Here is a 23845-nt window from a genome sequence, read left to right as displayed (position 1 = left end):
TCGTTGTCCAGCAGTTTGTAAACAGCCAAAAGAGGTCAGCTGAAAATGTGGTGGTGTGGTTCTGGTTGGCGACCAGAACTCAAGCGCCGACCATGGTGATGGTGTGGGCCGCCATAACAGTCGATGGTCGCTCTCCACTCGTACCGACCGTGGCATCAAAATAAATGCCGAATATTATCGCGAAAATATTCTGGTGGGTGTATTAAAGCCTTGGGCACGCAATCATTTGGGCCGAAGACCTTGGACATTCCAACAAGACTCAGCACCATCGCACATAGCAGGCGCCACCCAAGAATGCTTATAAAATGAGGTTAATCGCTTCATTTCCTGTGCACAATGACCACAAAAATCTTCGGATACCAATCCGTTGGACTAATGTGCCTGGAGAATTTGGAAAGCAAGGTTGGCACCAAAAAATACTAAAGCGTCGATCACCTCAAGCAAGCGCTTCGCCGGGAATGAGCCAAAATACCACAGAGCAACATTCGGGCAGCGTGTTGGCCGTTTTAAGGCCATAATTCATGTCAATAGTGACCAATACGAACAAATCTAAACTTATTCTAAAATTTGATGCTATTTCCGACATTTTTTGCTTTCATTAAATAAAATTAGAAAAAAATGTAAAAATTATGTAGTTGGACTTTGTTGCAGTTTTTTTATCTCACCCTGTAGACTTTATGCTATAGGTAGTCTTTATACGAGACAGACTTCCTTTTAGTTTCTGTCTATGGAAACCACCATTTAATATCTCTTAGCAATAGAGGACCTATGCAAGGTTTCCTCTTTACAGGTTCTATATAATTTGTAAAACGTAAGAGATCGAAGAAACATCTTTTTATATTTACTTTTTTATGTTTTGTCATGCCTATGATTTCCTCTTATTTTAGAGCACTATTTTCTGCTCAAGAGTGTTCTTTGAGTCATCATCTACCAATGAGTCAGCAGAAAATTCCCAAAACATACCGAAATAGCAATGAGAACACAAATACATTAATTAACAATGGGGAGAATACGTGGTAAATGAGACGGAGTGGGCATAACAACAACACAATTACTTGGCGGCCATACCAGTCAAACAAGACCGCCTCACTCACTGAGAGAAACTAACGAGAACCCCCAAGAAATTTGAGAGAACCAAATCGAATGAATGACGACTGTTGTTAAAAACAAATGTCGTTCACATTCAGACTCAAACGGCAGTTCTCATCCAAGTGTCCCCCAGCAGTGAAGTGTCAAGTGTAAAACAAGTGAAAATCGGCAAATAATTCAATAATAGCCAGATAAACTACTTCAAAGATAAGACAAATCAATAAAAGGAAAAGAAACGCATTACAACGCAAAAATATGACCTCAAAATTAGCTCCATGCATTAAACTGAGCAATGGCCAACAGATGCCGGTCGTCGGCTTGGGTACCTGGCGTTCCTATGAAAACGAAGCCGAACAAGCTGTCAAAGATGCCATAGATATTGGCTACCGGCACATTGACACAGCATTTGTCTACGAGAATGAGCATGAAGTTGGACGAGCAATCAAGGCAAAAATTGCCGAGGGCAAAGTGAAGAGAGAAGATCTTTTTGTGGTCACAAAGTTGGGTGGCATACACCACGATCCCCAGATAGTGGAACATGCCTGTCGCAAAAGCCTAAGTAATTTGGATTTGGACTACATCGATTTGTATCTCATGCATTTCCCAGTGGGTCAAGTGTACAAGGGCGATGACAATGTTCATGGCAGCGGTGAATTGAGTGACACAGATTATGTTGACACCTGGAAGGCCATGGAAAAGCTCTTTGATCTTGGTCTAGTCAAGGGTTTGGGTATCTCCAATTTCAATGCTGAACAAACTGAGAGAATACTACAAAACTGCCGTATTCGCCCGGTGGTCAATCAAGTGGAATGCCATCCCGCTTTCAATCAAAAGAAACTGATTGAATTCTCCCGACAAAAGGATATTGTCATTACTGCCTATGCCCCACTGGCTCGGCCAAAACCTGCACAAAAATGGCCAGCATTTCTTTATGATGAAACTGCCCAAGATTTGGCGAAGCGTTACAACCGTACTCCTGCACAAATTTGTCTGCGTTATCTGATCCAATTGGGCACAATTGTTATTCCGAAATCGGTGCGCAAAGAACGCATAGCGGAGAATTTTGATTGTTTCGATTTTGAGTTATCGCCTGAAGATATGCAGCTGATGGATCGTTATAATTCCAATACCCGTTTAATACCATTCACCGGCATGAGTCATCACAAATATTTCCCATTTAATACGGAATTTTAGGTTGGTTTATTGTTGTTCTTTGTTGTTAACAATGGTATTTTTAAGTTTGTTTTTTTAATAAAGTTTGGAGATCAAAAAAGCAGCTGGATTTATTAGTAAAATTTGGCTGAAGGTAAGTACGTATATATGTAAGTACTGAGACAATGTAGATTTCAACTTCAAAGCTTCTGAAGAAAATCAATTTTTGCATCCACTACAAAATTAATATAATATATTGTAGAGTCTCAAAAATAAACTAACCATCATCTGACATCGCGGAAAAAAGGTCCAGTGTTTTTCAACAATATATATAAATTAAACGCAGTGTCTAGGCTAGATAAAACAATAGTCTCTTGGAGCCCCAAATAACATTCTGACTACGTGGACTTCCCATTCATGGTCTCCAGGTAACGTGGACAACTTACCCACAGTCGCCATGGAGCGCGAATAAATAACTTTTACCCAAGCTCCTAACAACGTGAAGTACTAATCGACAGTCTCCAAATAATGAACACGACATATCCACACTCTCCAAATAACTTGGATAATACATCCACGGTTCACAGGTAACGCAGATAACTTATCCATAGTCGATAATGAGAACAGCTTGTCCACGGTCTTCAAACGATGCAGAGAACATATCCACAGTCTCCAGGCAATGAGGATAGCATTTGCAGTGTCTCCAGCCACTTGATAACTTTCCCAAAATCTTTTGGACAAAAGAGGATGACTAATCCACAGTCTACAGACAGTGGATATGAGTTATACACACCTCTGGCAGCATTGACAGCATAGTCCACAGTTGCCAGAAAACTCATCTGCAGTCTCCGGGAAATGAGGATAACTTTTCCAGAGTTTCTCATATCGAAGATAACTTATCGACGGTCTAGTGACATCATGGATAGCTTATCCACAGTCTCCAGACAACGCGGTTGACTTATCCGTAGTCTCCTAACATCGTGAATAACTTATCCACAGTCTCCTGACAGCATTGGCATCTTAGATAACTTCTCCTTAAACTCTTAGCAACATGGATAAATCATCCGCAGTCTCCTGAAAGCGAGGATAACTTTTCCATAGTCTTCTGACATCGTAGATAACCTATCTATGGTGTAGTGACAGCGTGTATAACTTATCCACAGTCTCCAGACAACGCGGTAGAATTATCCGTCTCCTGACATCGTGGATAACATACCCACAGTCTCTTGACAGAATGGATAACTTATCCACAGTCGCCTGATAGCGTGAATAACTTATGCTTTAGCTCTTAATAACGCGGATGACTTATCTGCAGTCTCTTGACATCGTAGATAACTTATCCACAGTCTCCAGAGAGCATGGATAACTTACACACAGTTTCTAGACAATGCGGCTGACTCAACCACAAACTTCTGACATCGTAGATAACTTCTCCTTCTACTCACGATTTAGTGACAGCGTGGATAGCGTATCCAAAGTCTCCAGACAACGTAGAACGATAAAATCCTTATACTCTTGACAGCGTGGATAACTTATCCACAGTCTCCAGACAACGGTGTGACTTATCTACAGTTTTCTAACATCGTATATAACATCTAACATCGTATCCTTAAACTCCTGACAATGTGGATAACTTATCCACAGTCCTCTGACGACGTAGATAACTTATACGCGGTCTAGTGAGAGTGTGGATAACTTATCCATAGTCTCCCGACATCGTGAAAAAATTATCCACAGTCTCCAGGCATCATAAATAAATTATCCGTATTCTCCTGACACCGCTAAAAGTTATCCACAGTTTCTGACAGCATGGATAGCTTATTCGATGACAACGTGGAGAACTTATCCACAGTCTCCAGACAGCGAGGATAAATTTTCAAGAGTCTTCTGACATCGTAGATAATTTATCCATGATCTAGTGAGAGCGTGGATTACTTATCTACCGTCTCCTGACAGCATGGATAACTCATCCACAGTATCCGGACAACGCGAATGACTTGTCCACAGTCTTCTGACACCGTAGATACTTATCCACAGTCTTCCAACATCGTGGATAACTTATCCACAGTCCAGTGACAGCTTGAAAAATTTATCCGCAGTCTCCAGACAACGCGAATGACTTATCCACAGTGTTCTGACATCGTAGATAACTTATCCTTAATCCTTTAACAAAGTGGATAACTTATCCGCAATCTCCTGACAACATGGATAATTTATCCGCAATCTCCTGACAACATGGATAACTTATCCACAGTCTCGCGACATCGTGCATAAGTTATCCCGACAGCGTGAAAAACTTATCCACAGTTGTCTGACTTCGTAGATAACATATCCATTGACAACGAGGATAACTCAACCGCAGTCTCCTTACACCGTAGATAACATAACTTCTGACATCGTAGATAACTTATCCTTAAACTCTTAACGACGTAGATAACTTATCCATAGCCTCATTACAGCATGGATAACTTATCCCCATATATTATCCTCTGATAATGTGAATAACTTATTCACAGTTTCCTGACAACGTGGATAGTATAAACTTGTTCTCTTGGCAACGTGGATATGCGTTGACAATATGGCCAACCTATACAGCATTTCTTAACATTGTGGAGACCTTATAAAGGTCTCCATCAATAAAGAAACTCTCAATGACCCTCTTTCTTTAGAAGAGCCATATTTTGAAGTAAAACGATACGAAAAGTTTTTCATTGAAAACTTTCACCCCCAAAGCTTCATTAAGCAATGACACTAACCAAATACCGTTATTTACAATTTGGGGAGAGCATTTGCTTAAAGCTTACATATTGCATTAAGGAGCTTTGGAAAAACAAACTTTCACTTCTCAAAACAATAAATAATTTTCCGACGACAACAACAACGAAGACATGTGTTTGGGGAAATTCAAAGAAATTGATGGAACGTTGGCTCTGCTGCTGATGGTGTGGGAGGGTGGAGGGTTGTTGTTGATAGTATTTGTTGTATACTACCGTTGTCGTATAGTAAAATCAAGAGAGGCGAGAGTGAGAGTAAGTGTTGTTATGTACACTAGAGGAAAATACGCAAAACTAAGGGAAAGCTGAAAAACGCTGCGATAGATGGGCAGAATGAAACGACAAAAACAGATGAAAAACATAAACGTAAACGTTGGAAGCAACAAAAAAAGCTAACAAAAACAAGGGTTGATTTTCCTTCTCCTATACACGCCAATGCTTACAGCCAAACAACCACCCCTCCGTATGCGGGTCCATCACATTTTTCTTTTGCCAGGCGGTAAAGAAAACGACAAAGACTCTCTAAAGAATAGAAAAATTTTGTCGATACCGAGCGAGCCAAAGACGACGAGAAATGGGAAAATTTTCACTGTTTTGTTGTTAAAGTGTAACAAAAAAAAAAGAAATATAAAATAATAAATATTATTAATTTAATTTTGATTTTATTTCGCTTCCGACACACAACAAAACCGATTAAAATCATCACACAGTTCGCATCTGTTCCGCAAACGAAGAAATAGCAATTCGATTTAAGTGAAATTCAGCGATTTATTTTTTCCTCTTATTTGCAAAAGGCAGTGAAAAACGAGAAAATTTTGTGTTAACAAGAAAAAAATATTTTTGCAAGGAGTGCTACCGAACGAAACGAGAAAAAAAAACGAAAAAAGTAATAAAATTATATATTTAAAACAATAACACGTGCCCCTCTATTTTCTGTTATAGAAATATCGAAAAATAAGCTTTGTGGAAAAACTTCGAATAAAGGCCCCTCCCCAGTTTCATAAACGAAGTATACCCTATGAAAGAAATGGAAACCTCTATTGAGTCTCCTTTTGAATAAAATACAAAAAGTGGATATTTTCAAAAGATCCTCCAATTAGTGATTCACTTAGTTCCTGACTTCGTCCTCGACAGTTTATCTAAAACATTGTGCTGTCTACTATAAACATCTTCATTGTAGCTGGTCCAGGTTCAAGGTTGACATTCCTCAACACACAACAACCACCACATCTAATCCTCACAAGGCAACGGACACCCAATTTGGTTTGGCTAACGCCTAATTCCTCCGTGTGAGCCCACTAAGGCCTCACTAATCTCATGGCCGGTGATATGTCCACAGTTGGATGTGCTGCCCTCAAGAAATCGGCCAAACAGAAACTTTCCAGTGACAAAGAGAACAATTCCAGCATCACAAATGCCGTTGGTAATCGCAAGGAAAATGGTCATCTGGCTATGAAACCACCAAATGTTCCACCGCTAAATATGCGCGGAGGTCTAAGGGTCTACAAGATTGTCATTCTGGGAGATGGTGGTGTCGGGAAATCGGGTAAATATGGATTTATCTTGGTTTTGCTTTTTTTCTTTTTTGCATTTGCATATTGTTCTTGTTCTTTGAATAATCAATAATTATGTATGTTCGTGTTTGTCTGTCTGTCTGACTGCCTGCCTAACGCAATATTTCTTTTGTTCTACCAATTCTCCAAAAAAAAAAAACAACACATCTCGTGTGGATATTCTCGTTGTGTGGCCTTTTTGTTTTCATTCGCAATTATATACACACGCACCCGATTTATTGACGTTTCTTATCAAAATGTTTGTTGCTGCCACCACCGGGTTTTTGTCGAATGATGACGACGACGATGTTGATGCTGATGATGATGCCGAATACCGCCACCGCTCTTTTCAACAAATTGTTTGATATTCATCCATCTACCCACCCACCCTTTGCTTCTGTGCTGCTTTTACTTTCGTTTGGATGGCGCGTTTCATTGTTTTGTTCTGGTCCACGAATATAACTGTAACTATGTGACTATTATGGCGCGCCACTACCGTTACATCTTAACTTTGGATGCTGGCGGGCTAACAACTACAAACAAAAAACAGCTGTTACTCTGCAATTTGTCAGTCACAACTTTTTGGACTATCACGATCCGACAATTGGTAAGTTTGATAACTTTATTTTCGAGAGATTAAGGCAAGGATTTCTAGGCGTATAAGAAAAGAAGATAGAAGAGAAGTTGTTTATATAAAGAAGGATTGTAGATAATACTCGACATATAAAAGAAAATCAGGATATTTTCTATATGAAGTCAGGCGGTCTTCTATCCATAGTAGAGCGTCAGACGTCAAACGGTCTTCTATCCATAGAAGAGCGTCAGACGTCAGGCGAAAAACATTTTATATATTTTAAGTACCGAAAAAATGAATTTTTAAAAAATATTTTTCAGCTACTGAAAAACGTGGATTTTTGAAAAAAAATTTTTAGCTACCGAAGAATATGGATTTTTAAAAATATTTTTTAGCTACCGAAGAATATGGATTTTTAAAAATATTTTTTAGCTACCGGAAAACGTGGATTTTTTTAATATTTTTTACCTACCGAAATACGTAAAATTTTTGGAAAAATTTGTTCAGGGACTGAAAAACTTGGATTTTTTAAAATTCATGGATAAAAAAGATGGGTTTTTAAAAAAATAGTTTCAGGATTCGAAAAACGTAGATTTTTGAAACATTTCCTAGGGACAAAAAAACACATGGATTTTTTAAAAAATAGTTTCAGGGATCGAAAAACGTGGATTTTTAAAAAAAAATTCAGTGACGAAAAACTTGGATTTTTTTAATTTTTTGTAGAACCAAAAATTTTGATTTCTAAAAAAATATCTTTTTAAGGACTAAAATAAAAGCATTTTTTAAAAATTGTTTTTCAATAATCATCAGGGCCATAAACTTGAATTTCGTTAAATATTTTATAAGGTCTTTTAAACATTGTTAGAGACTAAAAAAGTTAACTTTTTCAAAAATGTTTTTTCAAGGACCAAAAAACAAGGCCTAAAACGTGAACGCCCCAAAAAAAACGTAAATTTAAAAAAAATATTATTTTGAGAACGATAAAACGTACACTTTTAAAAAATATTTTTAAAGCACAAAGAATGTTGATTTAAGTTGTTAAAAAATGTGATTTTTTTAAAAACAAAATTAAGAATAATAAAAAGTAGGTTTTTTAAAAATATTTTTTCAAGGACTAAAAATTGAATTTAAAAAAAATGGGTTTTTGGAGCCAAGAAAGTGGGATTTTTTATTTTTCTTCATAGTTTTCTTTCGAGCCATTCTATATTCAAGCTAATACTAATTTAACATTCCACGATTTTTAGAGGACTCATATCAACAGCAAGCCGTCATCGACAATGAAGCAGCCCTTTTGGATATACTCGATACTGCGGGACAGGTGGAGTTCACGGCTATGCGTGATCAATACATGCGATGTGGAGAGGGATTCATAATTTGTTATTCCGTAATCGATCGGCATAGCTACGAAGAGGCTTCGGAATATCGCAAACTAATACAGAGAGTTAGATTAACCGAAGATATTCCCTTGGTGTTGATTGCCAATAAAAGTGACCTCGAATCTCTACGAAAGGTATGTCAAATGGATTTAAAAATTTCGAACTTCTTATAAATGAATCTTTTCCAGGTTTCCACGGAAGAAGGACGCAATTTGGCCAATCAATTTGGCTGTCCATTTTTTGAAACATCTGCCGCTCTGCGTCTCTACATCGATGAGGCGTTCTATGCTCTGATTCGTGAAATACGACGCAAAGAAAAACAACGGGCCCTGGGCAATGGTACCAGTTCGGAAAAGTTACATTCCCGGCGACGAAGTCGTTGGTGGCGTATACGTTCAATATTTGCTTTGGTCTTTCGACGAAGACGGAATTTAAATTAAGCCTGATCAGTTTGGGGTTTCTAGTTGTTAAATGAAGACAAAACGCAACAAGCAGAAGAAGGAAGGAGATGAAGCACAAGGATGAAAACGCCGCACATAAGAGATTATCAGCCGTAAGCGCCCACTTTTTTTGGTAGAGTATGTTTATATATTATTAGAAGAACAAGAAGAAGCAGCAAAACAAACAGGTATATATTCTATAAGTAATAACAAACACTATAACAAATCAAACACACACACTCTATACAGATCTGTTATAATCATAAGAATTGAACTAAATCTTAGTACGAGTAGCATTATTTTCTAGTACATTATTTCCTAGAGGAAGAGAGGAGTAGAGAGAGAGAAAATAGAGGGAAAGAAAAACGGGAGAGCGATATCATTTAATTCGTGTGGAATGTTTGCGATTATTTTCAATTAAAGTTTTGGAAACGACACACAGATTTTGTGGTCAAAGTTTAACTAAAAATAGTCCTGAAATGTTATTAATGTCCTTTGGCTCTATTCTATTTCAATGAGAATATTTATAAAGTCAAGAAATATCAAATGAGAAATTATTTAGCCAAAATAGTTTTCGTTTTGTTTTTACATGTAACGAGAAGCCAAGGCCTAAATACATAGGCCAGTAATGCGATTCTTTTAAAAATTTGTTGAGTTACTGACAAGATCGTTTAAATTGAGATGCTTATAATTTCGGTAATCAACGATTTTTTACGAAGTTAGCGACTATGTTAAAGTAGTCGCTAAATCCTACCGATAGCAATAGTGCTGTCAACTTCAACTTAGACTTTTCATTCATAATTTTTCTTTTAAATTTTGCCGATATTTGTTGGTATCTCAAAAAAAGAGTTAGATAATCTCACTACCGGAGTCATACAATAATGACGTTTACAAAAGACAAGATAATAGAGTTCTTGTTTTATTTATCGAAATACCAAAATTCGTCTTTATGACGTCAGCATCCCGATAATTGCTAAATGAATTCTCTGATTCCAGATAATTTGTCCTATGTAAACGCCACGTTAAGCTGCATCTTGAGATCATTGCCTAATCAGACACATAATTTTTTGATTTTCTGAAAGAGGGCGGAAGCTTTTTTTGTCACTGCTTCCATTTAACACTTCCCATCTATGCCTTAGGACATAACCTAGAAACTTTGTTTAAAATATTCATAACTTAAGGTGAGAGAACATAAAAAGATTTTTTAACTGGATTAAGTCATCGGCTGGATTCTTCGGAAAAGAACATAGGAGAGTAGGGCCAAAATTGAACCAAGTCAACCTAAAACTCATTTGTTCCTCTACGAAGAAGCCAGCCGATGACTTAAGCCATTAGCCACCTTTAAAGTGAAAATGCATAAAACTATTTTCTGACTGGCTTCTTCGGAAAAGAATAATGGCGACTAGGGCCGAAATCGAACTAAGTTAACCTAAAACTCCTTAAACCCGTCAAAAAAAATCTTTATGTACTCTCCGCCTTAGTACTTTCCATATCGACGATCCTGATTTCTAAGTATTAGAATTTTCCTAGTCAAACATATTTGTTTTTCTCTTTTATTTAAGAAACTTAGAGTATTTATTAAAACTACAAGTTAAACTAAAACGAATTGACTTCAAACATATGTTCCATACTTGCATACTATTTATAATTAAAAATCAAAAAAAAAACATATTTTGTCTCATAAAGATTGGCTGAATCATAGTAGCCGCATTTGAAATTAAAATCTTAACCCATAAACTGTTCGGGAATGGCAAGCGAGTTTTACTTATTTAACATTTATAAAGGTGAGAATACATAAAACGATTCTTTGACTAGATTAAGTCATCGGAGTAGTACATCGGCTACTACCGGTATTCTTCTACAATGGCAATAACCATGGTAGAAGCACTTAGGTAGACGCATCGACACAGCTACCAATTTTGGAATTTAAAATGTTAAATGAACAATTATTTAAATTGTAAAAATTGTTGAAAAACACGTATTATCATAACCTCCGAAAAGAAAACATGTAAAAATCTACTTATATTTGAAAAGACATTTAAACTTTTTTGACATATCAATGTTGTTGATGCGTCCACCTGTATTCTTCTGCTATGACAACAACCCAGGCTTAAGCCATGTTTACATTAGAATATTTTTTGTTTTTTAAAAATATTTACATATAATAAATTCAGTAGATATCAATTTCCTATTATCAATTGGAAACCACTGAATTTCAGATGTGGACATATACCGGGCGTTTTAGGACTGTCATTATTAATTTGACAATATAGAGACAAAAAATGCATGCATCAGAGCAGAATTGAAATTGAAACAAGGAAGAATACTGGTAGTCGCATCGACACAGCTGCTGGGACAATGAACTGTCAAACCAATTTTCAATTAATGCTAGGAACACAATTGGAGCGAACGATGAATTTCGCCCTACGCGGCGACAAAATGAGCCGCGAAAATTCGTCGTATGGAACACAATACCGACGAAATTATAAAACAGCTGATGAAGTTGTTTACTTTTTGCACATTTGTTGACTACAATGAATTATACAAGAACACATAATTCTTTACGTTCTCTATTATAATTTCACTTATGTCCATCTTCTCTATTATAAATTCACTGATATCCATCTTCACTCAGGCGCAAGTACACAAATAAATAAACAAATTAATTATGTTTTTTTTTTTATACGAGTAACAGATAGTAGAGTGACCATAACAAATTTTAAAGTAAAAAGTAACTTTATTTACTAAAACACATAAAATTCGTACAAGTATGGCCACCTTGTACTGTTTTGTTCGCCGGTCGCCGGCGTATGAAATAGAAATAAAGCTAATTGAGTTCGCGGCGACCGACGAAATTTTCGCCGGTGCCGTGATTGTGTGCACTTCCATATACACATATGTGTTTTATTTTTGACGACGAACATACGCCGCGAAAAAATTCGTCGTTCGCTCCAATTGTGTTCCTAGCATAAAAATGTTGAAAAAATATAATAGAAAATTTAAGTTTTGTCATATCAATGTTCCCAAGCGTTGATGCATCTACCTGTATTCTTCTACCATGAATCTAAACTCGCTTAATAGCGTGTTTTCACACGCCAATTCAAGTGAAACTGACATTTAAAATCCACTACATTTCCTCGTATATGTAAACACACTTCATTGCTGTTTTCAATGGTTTAAGGGTTAAGAATAAACATGTTAATCATCGATTTCAAAACAAAAATCACTCAAAATAACTACCAATCTAATAAATTATTTAAGACAAATAAAGAATTTATTAATAGTTGATACTTAAACAAAACTTAATGTAATTGAAAAGAATATAACATCACAGTGATGAGTTCTTTTGAAATAATATAGTGTTACAACAAACAAGAAAAAAAAACGCATAAAATCAAATACAATTTATTTACCGATGGTTACTCATACAGACAACAAAACAACAAGGTCCAAAGGTTACAAGGTTTTGTTAGTTAAATATAATTTGTTATTATTTATTGTCATATTCCGTCATGCATTCTCACCTTAGGAGTTGTCCTTCTATTGAAGTACATTGACATGTGTGCGATTATTGAGTTTTATTTGTCAAATTTGCCTAAATACTATGATAAATAAATCCAGTCAAGGTGCTTTAAACATTATGTTTTTTTTTCGATTTAAAATAAACTAGTTTATTTTTTAGTGTCTAATTAATTGAATTCTTTCTTATTTACATCATTTTTTGACTTTCACTTAAAAACAGACACATACACAAAGTTCCTTATTTATGTTACTCATATTTCTAATGCTATTGAGAATAACAAACTATATATAAAACACACAAATTTTATTTTTTTTTCTACTCAATTTAATTTATTATGTTTAAAGAAAACATTGCAACTTACTTAACCATTGTTGTTATTCATATTTGTTAATAATTGTTATAAAAGATTTTATGTTTAATAAATAAACAACTATGTCCTACAAACATGCAAACATACATATGTAAATATGTTGATTCAAAATAAAACTAAAAAATAAATAAAACTATTAAGCGACATCTGATGCAAATAAAAAATTGAAAACAAATACAACACAATAATTATCAGAATTTATTAATAAAGAATTAAATAATTAAACAAAAAATATTTAAGAAAACACAAAAAATACATAGTAAATAAATTGTTAATTTACATAATCAATAAGAAATTAATTATATATATAACTTTAAAACAGTAAAAAACCAAAACATGTCATCAAATACCAAAATATGAACATCAATAAAAAAGTTTTTATGTTAGAAATGCTCAAGAGATTTTTTATTGGAATAAGATCGTTGGGAGGTCTAATACTAAATTACTTTGAAATTAAACTTTTTACGTAGGAATGGGTTGCAGGGGCCAGTAGTGGAGTTATCTAAATTTAGCGACAAATATCGGTAAAATGAAAACTCAAAGTTATCAATGAAATGTCAAAAATTAAAGTTGGCAACACTGTTGATGTCAGTAGGATCCATGGTAGAAGAATAAAGGTAGACGCGTCGACACAGCTGCTTGGACAATGAACTGTCAAACCAATTTTGGAATTGAAAATGTTGAATGAAAAATTATTTAAATTTGTAAAAATTGTTGAAAACCCCGTATTATAATAGCCTCCGAATGACGTAGTATAAGACAGTATATAAAAATCTACTTATATTTAAAAAAAACCCATTTAAATGTGTTTGACATATCAATGCTCCCAAGCGTTGATGCATCTACCTGTATTCTTCTGCCATGGAAGGATCATGAAAGAAAAATGTAGATAGGCGCATCGGCACAACTGCTGGGACAATAAAATTTTAAACCAATTTTGGAATTGAAAATTTTGAATGAAACATAATTGAAGTTTGTTAAAATTGTTGAAAAATACACAGCATTACAATATCCGATTGGCCTCGTATAAGAAAACATATTAAACTCCACTTTTTTTTTTTGAAAACAAAAAATTTACACATCAATGTTCCCAAGCGTTGATGCATCTACCTGCATTCTTCTACCATAGGTCGGACTTATTTTGGTCGCTAACTGTAAGTCTAACGTATTTTGTATTACCGGCTACACTGAACGTACCAAGTCGTAGAAAATTGTCATTTAATTTTTAAATTTTTTGCTCCTTCTTTTGTTGTTGTTTTTTATCTAAAAGTTTCTTTGTTCCAGAACCTGAAAGAATTTACTGGTCTTGTATTTTTGATATCATAAATAAAAACATTCTTTAACTGTGCTAGCGTTTGAGAAAATAGCTATAATCATGGTACAATGAAGAGAAGGTAGGCCAACTTTGAAAAAATTGCAAGTATAGAGGTCTACCTGTTTGGCTTGTAATGTCAGAATAAGTATCAAAACAATAAAAAATCAAACAACTTGTTGCATTTATTTTGAATATATAATTGAAAACCGCGAAAACTGAATGAAAGGTCAACACTTCTTTTCAAAACCAGGTTCTATATATATCTCTAAAGAATTATTTCGCTACAAAAAATCTACATTTTGTCGATGCATACGATGAAATAAACATTTTGAAAACATCCGAATTTGAATGTTTTCTTAACAATTTTTTTTTGTTATTGAAAAGAAAACACATACATAAAGAAATAAAAATGACATATTAAGCCAAGAAAATATCATTGTACCATGGCTATAATCTCTTCCCCAATTTTAGTTGTGTTCCAGTACTTTTTTTGTAGTAAAACTAGCAGAAGAGAGAACAGTTCGAAATGTCATTCTCAATTAGGTGTGCTCAAAAAATAAGGGAACGGAAAATTAGCAGAAATGCGATAAAATGTTAAAATTCAAAATTCCAAGAGTAAACATTCCAAATCGGACTGGTGAAACCTTACTGAAACGGACGCCAAAATTTAAAAAATTGGTATTGAAGACGATAGTATTGAAGACGATACTTTAAAACTAATAATCTATAATAATAATTAATAATCTGATTCATCATTCAGCCAGTCCTCTTCACTACTGGAATCATCCAAAAGTGCTCCATATTTTCTCTTCTTGTTTTTTTTTGCACTACAAATATTAGTTTTTCCTTTAGTTTTTAAGTTGATCATTGCTTTATTTTTGTTATGACGCGGGAACATTGAAATGTATCGATACATTTTTCAATCTTGTTAGCCCTGCCAATTAAATGTCAAATTCACAATTTGCACATTTCTGCTCGGCCAAATTCATGTAGCTAAAACAAGCAGAAATGTGCACCACTCAGCGCCATTTTTTTCTGGAGAGAGCTGCAAGTTTTGCTAGTTTTTGCAGTACGGGAACGCGTTGTAGCAGAATTAGTACTAATTAGTACTAATTTGTAGGTTCTGGAACACAACTTTTGTTTTAAGGCCCTGATCCTTTTTTCTATTACCAGCAACACTGAACATACCTATTCATTAAGTTCTTTCTCATATGTGCCAAACAGCTGAGTGATTAGTGAAAAATCGATCTAAATATCCCTAATAAACGAGTGCGTGCAAGGTAGATGTACTAGGTAATCGCATCAGCCCAGCTGACGGCACCATTAAATGTCAAAACGAATTGTTGTAATGAAGAATTCACCCTAAATGAATGCAACAATGTTGTCTTCCCTAAAAGTACCTTTTTATAATATTTCAAATAATTTAAGAGTAAGTTAAGAGTGAAACCAGTAAAAAATTAAAAGAACATGAAGGAAGGAGGTTAGAATGGAGTGCAGCTTTAAGAATTAAGTTAGCCTCAACATCTAAGATTCCCAAAGCACATCACGGGAAGTAGTGCAAGAATTAGACTCTTGTCATTTGCAGTTCCGGAAAACTTTCGGTTTAAACCAGTAAAATATAGTCATTATAAGTTTCTTTGTTTAAAAAATATCGCAATACTACAATTAATACTTATTTTACTCTTATTTGTTTTACAATAAAAACTTTTATTGCGACGTTCGTTTACGACGAGAGGGACACAAAATAAAATGTAAACAAACACCTCGTTTCTGATTGGTTGAAACAAATTTGCCGCAACTTTTAAATGTCATGGCGAATCTATGTTTTTCGCCTTAGATGCCAATTTTGACATTTGAGGGGACCACAAAAGTTGCTTTGTTGTAGCAATTCGCCGATGCGGTTACCTGTTAGATCTACCTTGAGTGCGTGTTTATTCTTCCCAGAGGACGAAGCCGATGTGAAATTCTCGGCGGCGGCGGCTAAAGCAATATACGGCCGGCGGCGGCTAAAAGTCGGCTACAGCCGACGACTTTAACGTGAACAAATAATTTCGGTTGTTTTAATAACTGTCAATTCATTTAATTTAAAATAAAAATGAAAATATAAGTTTATATGCACATTTGTTGCTTATAGCACATTAAAAATTATAATAAAAATACTTTAATTTGATAAAAATGGTTCGACGACCGCCTTGTTATCGTGAACAAACAATTGTTTCTTTACTGTTGCCGGATGCAGGTTGCTTCTCTTAGCATTTACACAATTCCCGGCATATGAAAATGCTTGCTCTGAAGATGCTGATGTGGCTGGAATTCCAAAGCACATATTTGCTACAGTAGCAACATTTGGAAAAATCTATAAAAAGTAAATGGTCAAAACGTAACATGCTTAAAACAAGATTAAGATGTGAATCTTTAACGTATTTGTTTGTTCTGTCACCACCAATCTAGAGGCTCAACCGCCTCGACTTTCATTTCCAAATATTTTCTTATTTCTTACTCTACGTTATTTTGTACATTAGAAGAATCAACAGATTCGTCTGAATCGGATTCTGATTTAGTCAAAACTGTTTGACCCTTTCGGTCAGCGGAAAAATAATTTTTAATATTCCTTTGGCACATTTTACATTATTTTCCTTGAACAAGCAAAAACACAACGAATCTTTGGCAAACAATATGGTTGCCACTCCATCAAAATTCGTAAGTTACAAAAGGTTGCCAAAGGTTTTCTGATAAAAAAAGCAAATCTACAGAGACATAATACCCTTACCACAATGTGGTGTAGGGTATAATTAATATAAATAGCCTACACGTTTTTGCCTCTTGAAGACGAGTGCGCAATATAAATTATCGTCCAATAATGAGCATTATAATATGTTAATTTATCGATAAGATTAAAAGACATATTTATACAAATTTGCTGTATAAATTTATATCTTTCAACGGCTTAGCCGACTCAGTCGGCTAAAAATTTGAGCCGATGAGAGCCGCATACATCAGCGGCGGCTCAGATCACTTAAAAAAAGTCGGCGGCGGCTGCACGCCGACTGCGAGCCGATCGGCTTCGTGCTCTGATTCTTCCTCGTTACTTAACGTCGACTTTCAATTTGTTTTCAATAAAATAACTATTAATTAATAAAAGAAAATGTTTACGAATATATTGAGAAGGTAATTTACAAGATACCCCGCGATTATAGCATCGATAATCTGTGTCCATTTCTCTTGTCTACATTCAGGGCCTGCAACAGTGTTGGACAAATGGTCATAACACGAGAGGCTCATGCCTTCAACCGGGACATACTAAAGACCAAGGTACGTTGCCACTTCCCAAAACCCAGAGAAGTCAAACGTATCAATGTACATGGCTGGGATGCTCGCATGGCCACCGAAGGAGGCAGAAGGACCTTGATGCGTCGCATACTAAAGGGCCGTTATGTGTTGTCACATTAGAGGAAAAATAAAACACCACATTTAAATAAATAAAATAGTCTTCTTCAGTTTCTTTTCTATTTCAGTAACAAAAATAAACTACTAGGACTAAACACTGGAATTCACTTAGTCTAGGGATTTATGCTTGCCACTAAGGAACAACTTAGGTCTATGGTATATTTGTTTAATCGCCTTGGAGGCATTGGCTTCTACGGTATTATAGACAAATGGTGCTGTTTTATTGATGCGAGAACCTTGATTGGTTAGCATTGAACTGGGCAAAGGCATATCGCCCAGTGCCAAACAGTTGACATGCTTTAGTAGCGGAGTGAAAATTGCCGGAATGAGATATACTTGTCGCACATGATAGTCAATTGCTCGGACAACACCTGAGAGGGAAAAGGAGAATGTGATAAATATAAGTTGCAACTGTTGCATCGTTTTTAATTACCAATTCCCAAACATTCTACAGCACTACGTTCGTTTTCGGCATGACAAAGATACACTAGATTGGCTTCCATGGCCTTGGCCAATTCATCTTGGGAGCAGGGTGGTTTATTATCCATTAAATTGATTAGCTTAAGTTGATCTAAGGGGGCACTAAAATAGAAAATTTCAAATGAATCATATTGTTTTCACAAATTTTAGGTATTTATGTTACCTTAAAGGCTTACAATCAGTAAGCCATTCTGCATGTCCCTGCAAAGCAACACTCAAACGTGTCAACAACATGGCATACCGCGTATCTTTGGGACTCATATCCCATTCCTTTTGATAGCGTGATTCTTGTGTGACTGCAGTTTGCCATACATGTGTGCGATACTCTAATATGGGTGATTCTTCATCAGGATTTCCATTATATTCCATAAACATATTACATGGTACTTGATTAATATTTTGGGGGAAGAGTAATGTGTCAAAGTTATTTATAGCCTTGTTACTTTGCAGTTGGATAACATCAGTTAGGGGCAAGGATTTTATTATCACTGAAATAAGTTCCAAACCAAAGCCTTTGTTATAGCCCATGGTATTGACAAACCATGGAATGTCTTGAAGGTGATTTTGTGCTAAACAATAATCAATTAATTGTTGCACAGCTTCAATATAACGATGGGCACACAATGCAATGTTTGTGTGGCCAACTGCGAATGCCTTTTCGGGCTGTTGGTTTAAAAAGAAACCGGGTCCCAATAGAGGTTTTGTTACCACGGCACACGACACTGTCTGTGGTACAAAAATTTCCGGTTGACCAATATCCAAATCAATTAAGAGTACTTTTTCCTTGCTCTGCAATTCTTTGTTGATGAGATACCGTAGTAGAGTTGATTTACCAACCCCCTTTCCACCAGCCAACAGGATGCGAGACTTTCGACTTACTTCCAGAAGTTTCCATTGATCGGATAAACGCAAACATTTCTGTTCCATGGCAGATGTGTTTATAATGCAACGTAGTAGATATTCGGAATTAAACAGAGGTCGATCCGGATTTATATTTTGTAGATTGGGAAATACATTCTCGTTCATGAACTTCTTAAATTGACTGACTACTTTTCGTCTTTCATCGTTGCGTTTCAATAAAACCACAGCATCTTTTGCGGGATCATAGCCTTTAATGATACTTTCCAGATCAGATCGTAGGAAATTGCTATCGAAACTCTTGAACGTCTGCTTAAGGTTGTTTTGTGATGATTTTGCCGCACTAGTGTGGGAGGAAATTTCTATCACACTGCAACCACGTGGAGAAAATAGCTCAATTTCTTTATTGAGGCTAAGCGAATGGCCGTAGACGTCAACTTGACCAGCCAACAATGTTAGACGTACAGTACCATAAATATAGAAGGGGTCTTTCACAAGAACCAATACCAAATTGGCATTAATGGCATTACAAAATATTGTATCGTAATCCGTTAGATTTTGATGTTGAATTTTGGCACGTGTAGTTGTTGCTTCGCGGGAGGTATTCTCATCTCCATCGACTTGATCTGTTGGTTTCTCATCATGGCTAGTTGATGTTTCATCATTATTTTCACCGTCATTTAGAAGCAAATTGGAAGATGTGTTGGATTTCAATATTGTCCCAATTTCTTTTTCTGCTTGAACATTTGGGTTGGCATTCAACGAGTCATTCTCCGCGTTCAACTGTTCTTTTTCTTCTTCTTTTGCCTTGTCGGCAATTGGAATGCTTACAACTACAGCTTTGCTACCAACCATAATGTGTTTGTTTAAAATTTGTGAAGGCGTCACTCCCTTTTCAGCGTCGTCATCATTTACATCCATTTCTTGTTTCAAATTTCCATCACTTTCATCTGCAGCATATTTGCACTTGGTAGCATTTATGATATCCACAGTTTGCATAGAATGCATACGTTCATCATCGTCGTCACTGCTGCCATAATCATTGGCATTTCTATTCAAATATTTTTCATTAATATCTTCAGACATTAAAGAATCGGCCTCATCTGAATCAAGTTCAGTATATTCACTGCCCAGGCTTACATTTTCCATTGAATCATCGTCGTCATATTCATAGGCATCCTGCTCTTCATCATCTAAAGATTCCTCATCCAAAGTTTCTTCTTCATCCTCCTTGGGATTGTAAAGTTGAAAATCATCCTCATCAATAATTGGCACCAGTTTTGGGCAATCGTCATTTTTATCTTCAACTTCTATGTCGACATCTTTTGTACCAGATGACAATGCTGGCGGTTCTATCTTTGCAATGTGATTCTCTTTGTATTTTAATTTTAGTAATTCTTCCTTTTTATAGCCTTCTGGCTGCTGTATTGTTTTCACTGTTGTTTGGCTCTTTAATTCTATAATTTGGCAATATTTTTTATCCTTAAATACCACATTGTCCTCAGGTTGTATGTCCCTCTTGGTTGCAGTTCCTGAAAATGAAGATAGAAATTCATTATAGAGCGAATCAAGAAAATATATAAAGGACATTAAAACCCATTCCACCATGCAAAGAATAAAATCGATAATCAACATACCTGAATGGACAATCAAGTCTTCGGGTACATCTTCTGGTAATTTATAGTCTTCATCATTTTCTTCATCCTCAAAATCATAAGACTTGTCGGCATCTTCAGCATCATCTTCATCATAATTTGAAGAATTTTCACTGTCTGAATAATCATAACTATCTTCATCTTCTTCGTAGTCGTCTTCATCAAAATCTGAATAGCGTTCCTCCTCTTCGTCATCTTCATCATCTAAATCACTATAATCATATGGATCATTATCATCATATGAATCATCGTCGGAATCACCTGTAACACCATAATTGTAGGAATTTTCATCGTTTTCATCAATATCACTATAATTGTAGGGATCATTGTCATCACTATCTTCATCCGAGTCATCAATATCACTATAGTTGTAGGGATCATCTTCATCGGAGTCATCCGATTCCCCATAACCATTATAGGTTTCCACCTCTTGATTATTTTGTTGATGATCACCAAAATCATCTTCGGAATCTTCAAAGTTATTGGCATACTGTTGTTGCCAATATGCATCACCGGAATAGTCACCATATTTTGAATCGAAATCCCCACCCTTGACAAAGCCGGGCATGTTGCTTGTATCCAATTTTTTGCTTTCAGTTGAAGAATTTGTTTTCCCTTGAGAAGGGTTGTTCTTTTTAGATTTCTTAGATTTGCTTTCCACAGGTACTTGTGGTTTTTCGTCGGTCAGTTTTGGTTTTTTAGAGACATTTGTGGTATTTGCCGTCTCAGTCGCTACACGTTTCTTTGCCTTATTTTGCTGATTTTTGATGTTCAAGCTATTCGTTCCATTGACATTGGTGGAATTTTGAGACTTTTGCTTGTTCTTTTTATTTTTACTTTCTTTTGCTGGTTTGGAGTTTTCTTTGAGAGGAACTTTAGAATTCTTGTCTCCTACGGAGGTATCAGTCTTTTTAAGATTAGTTGTGAGTTTATTACTTTTCTTGCTTTTTGGTTGGCTATTTGGTAATGTATCTTCAGAGCGGAACAATTTATTTTGTTCAATATTATTTGTTGTTGTCTCCTTTTCCAGTTTAGTCATATTGACATTCTTAAGTTTGTTTTGGCCTTTGGTAGAATTTTTTTGACTACCGGCTTTTGGAGAATTTTTCTTCTGAGCTAAACCCAACGTATCCTCAGGTTCAACTTTCTTTCCTTTTTGTTTCTTACTTTTTGGGCCATTAACCACTGACGTTTTCTCTGTATTAATGGCTTCTGGTATGGATTTAGGGTTTTGTACACTGTTTCCCTTTTTATTTAATGCCTTTTTCTTGCTATTTTCACTACTTTTTTGCCTTACGTCTGGTTTCAAAGGTTTGTCTTTGGTACCACCATTTGTCACTTTTTTTGGTTTCGCATCTACACCAGCTTTTTTCGTACAATTTTGCTGGGACATGGAGTTATTTTTATTTAGCTTTTTATTTGCCATCTTTGTATTTCCATTGGACACTACACCCATATGTTGTTGATTCCCCTTAACTCTCGGGGCATTTTTATGCTTCTTTTTGTAGCCTTCTCGATTAGAAGAAGCTTGTTGCTTCTGTTGCTGGATGTCCTCTTCTTTTCCATGCCGTTGCTCATTAGTTTTATTCAAGAATTTTCTTTCCGATTGTTTTTTATTCTTTTTTGATTCATGTTCCCTCAGGAGATTCATTAACTTTTGTTTTAATTTTTCTTTCTCTTTTGGTGATATCGCCGTGCCGCCTTCTTTTGTAGCCATTTCAGGAGAATGCAAATTTCTAGAATTTGGAAAGTAACGAAATTTTCATAAATTTCTATAAATGTTGGTGGAGAGCGTGCACAGTTTTGAAATGATAAACAATGCAGCACATGTGGACAGGCAACGGTGACAGACACACAAAAAGTAACAGTAGGTTTACATGATTAAATATAAATAGGGCAAGTTCCTGGCACAAAACGAATTTCGTAATTGTGTATGCAACTAATGGATGAACCATACTATAATGAAACAAAGGTAACATCATTTCAAATAAGCATTTCCAGCTCTGCATTTTCTGTGATTTACCTTGCCAAATTTCAATGCATAAAAAACAGTTCCCATCTCTAATGTTAATGATGTATCAACGATTGGGAACATCGATATGTCAAATGTCTTTTCAAATATAAGTAGATTTTTATATGTTTTGTTATACGACGTCATTCGGAGGCTATTATAATACAGGTTTTTCAACCATTTTTACAAATTTAAATAATTTTCCATTCAACTTTTTCAATTCCAAAATTGTTTTGACAGTTCATTGTCCCAGTAGCTGTGTCGATGCGTCTACCTATATACTTCTACCATGATAGAATACCAAATGTTTCGTTTGAAGCATGGTAGAATCAAGGAGGTAATCTCATGCAATCATATATTTAAAATTTTTTCAAATATTATTCATTTGACAAAACATTTCATTGTCAAACTTTGTATTTATAAATCCATTGCATGGTAGAAGCATACAGGTAGTCGCATCGACACAGCTGCTTGGACAATGAACTGTCAGACCGATGTTGATATTGAAACTCGTGAATGAAAAATTATTGATATTTGTAAAAATTGTTGAAAAATACATATCATTACAGCCTCCGATTTGCGTCGTATAAGGAAACATATAAAAATAGAATTATTTTTGACATAGCATTTAAAAATTTTTGAGATATCAATGTTCCCAAGCGTTGATGCATCTACCTATATTCTTCTACCATGAATCCATTGTACATACACAAATCAGAGATAGGAACCTGTTTTTATGTAGTGAAATGTGACAAGGTAAATTACAGAAAGCGCAGAGATGGGAATGCCTTTTTGAAATGACCTTACCTTCTTAATTTTACCATGGTTTGAAGTTACAATAATAATTAATCACAATGTCTGGAAACCTATTAAAATTATTGTTTTTTTTTTTTTTTTTTTTTTTTGTAAGTGAGAGTTTCTATGCATTTTGTGTTTAAATAAAACACATACCAATCATAAACACTTTTCTAAATAAATTGCAAATTTACCTGATATTAATATTGTAAATGCTTTCATTCTTAAATTTATTTTCTTTTACTTGGCTATCATTTTACTTTGGATGTCAATGGTTTCACTTGCATCTGCTAGATTTATTTTTTATAATAAATCACAATCTAACGAAGTAATCCTATTATACTCTATTTCTAAAAATGTTGTGGAAAATTTATAGCCTTTATGTTTTTTTTATTCCAAAAATTATAAAAAAAACCTACTTTGAAAATTAAAA

At 35.2% G+C, this 23845-nt stretch overlaps 4 protein-coding genes across 5 annotated transcripts; 3 read left to right on the top strand and 1 right to left on the bottom strand.

The window, feature by feature from the left end:
• Positions 1-1162: 1162 nt before the first annotated feature.
• LOC101900347 (aldo-keto reductase family 1 member B1) lies at positions 1163-2334 on the top strand. Its single transcript, XM_005190429.4, has one exon. It carries the CDS (start codon positions 1345-1347, stop codon positions 2281-2283), a length of 939 nt encoding a protein of 312 aa, XP_005190486.2. The 5' UTR covers positions 1163-1344; the 3' UTR covers positions 2284-2334.
• A 3032-nt stretch (positions 2335-5366) lies between these two features.
• On the top strand, positions 5367-13210 carry LOC101900517 (GTP-binding protein Rit2). The gene is made up of 4 exons (XM_005190430.4): positions 5367-6561; positions 7119-7175; positions 8387-8652; positions 8707-13210. Exons 1-4 carry the CDS (start codon positions 6333-6335, stop codon positions 8956-8958), a joined length of 804 nt encoding a protein of 267 aa, XP_005190487.1. The 5' UTR covers positions 5367-6332; the 3' UTR covers positions 8959-13210.
• A 3910-nt stretch (positions 13211-17120) lies between these two features.
• Positions 17121-17651, top strand: LOC131801367 (large ribosomal subunit protein bL34m-like). The gene is made up of 2 exons (XM_059119945.1): positions 17121-17334; positions 17403-17651. Exons 1-2 carry the CDS (start codon positions 17312-17314, stop codon positions 17614-17616), a joined length of 237 nt encoding a protein of 78 aa, XP_058975928.1. The 5' UTR covers positions 17121-17311; the 3' UTR covers positions 17617-17651.
• A 5-nt stretch (positions 17652-17656) lies between these two features.
• On the bottom strand, positions 17657-22436 carry LOC131801358 (polynucleotide 5'-hydroxyl-kinase NOL9-like). 2 transcript variants are annotated; one of them, XM_059119928.1, is made up of 5 exons: positions 20868-22436; positions 20589-20810; positions 18257-20483; positions 18047-18195; positions 17657-17984 (listed from the first exon to the last, which is right to left on the bottom strand). In XM_059119928.1, the coding sequence occupies exons 1-5, from the start codon at positions 22321-22323 to the stop codon at positions 17722-17724; spliced, it is 4317 nt and encodes a 1438-aa protein (XP_058975911.1). In that variant the 5' UTR covers positions 22324-22436; the 3' UTR covers positions 17657-17721. The 2 variants fall into 2 exon arrangements, with proteins under 2 accessions (XP_058975911.1, XP_058975910.1); XM_059119927.1 differs by having other exon boundaries at positions 20589-22436.
• Positions 22437-23845: the final 1409 nt, after the last annotated feature.

Source organism: Musca domestica, unplaced genomic scaffold, assembly GCF_030504385.1.
Source record: "Musca domestica strain aabys unplaced genomic scaffold, Musca_domestica.polishedcontigs.V.1.1 16, whole genome shotgun sequence".
Taxonomy (NCBI): Eukaryota; Metazoa; Arthropoda; class Insecta; order Diptera; family Muscidae; genus Musca; species Musca domestica.
The sequence above is the reverse complement of the archived record's forward strand: the minus strand, read 5'-3'. Positions and strand labels throughout refer to the sequence as shown.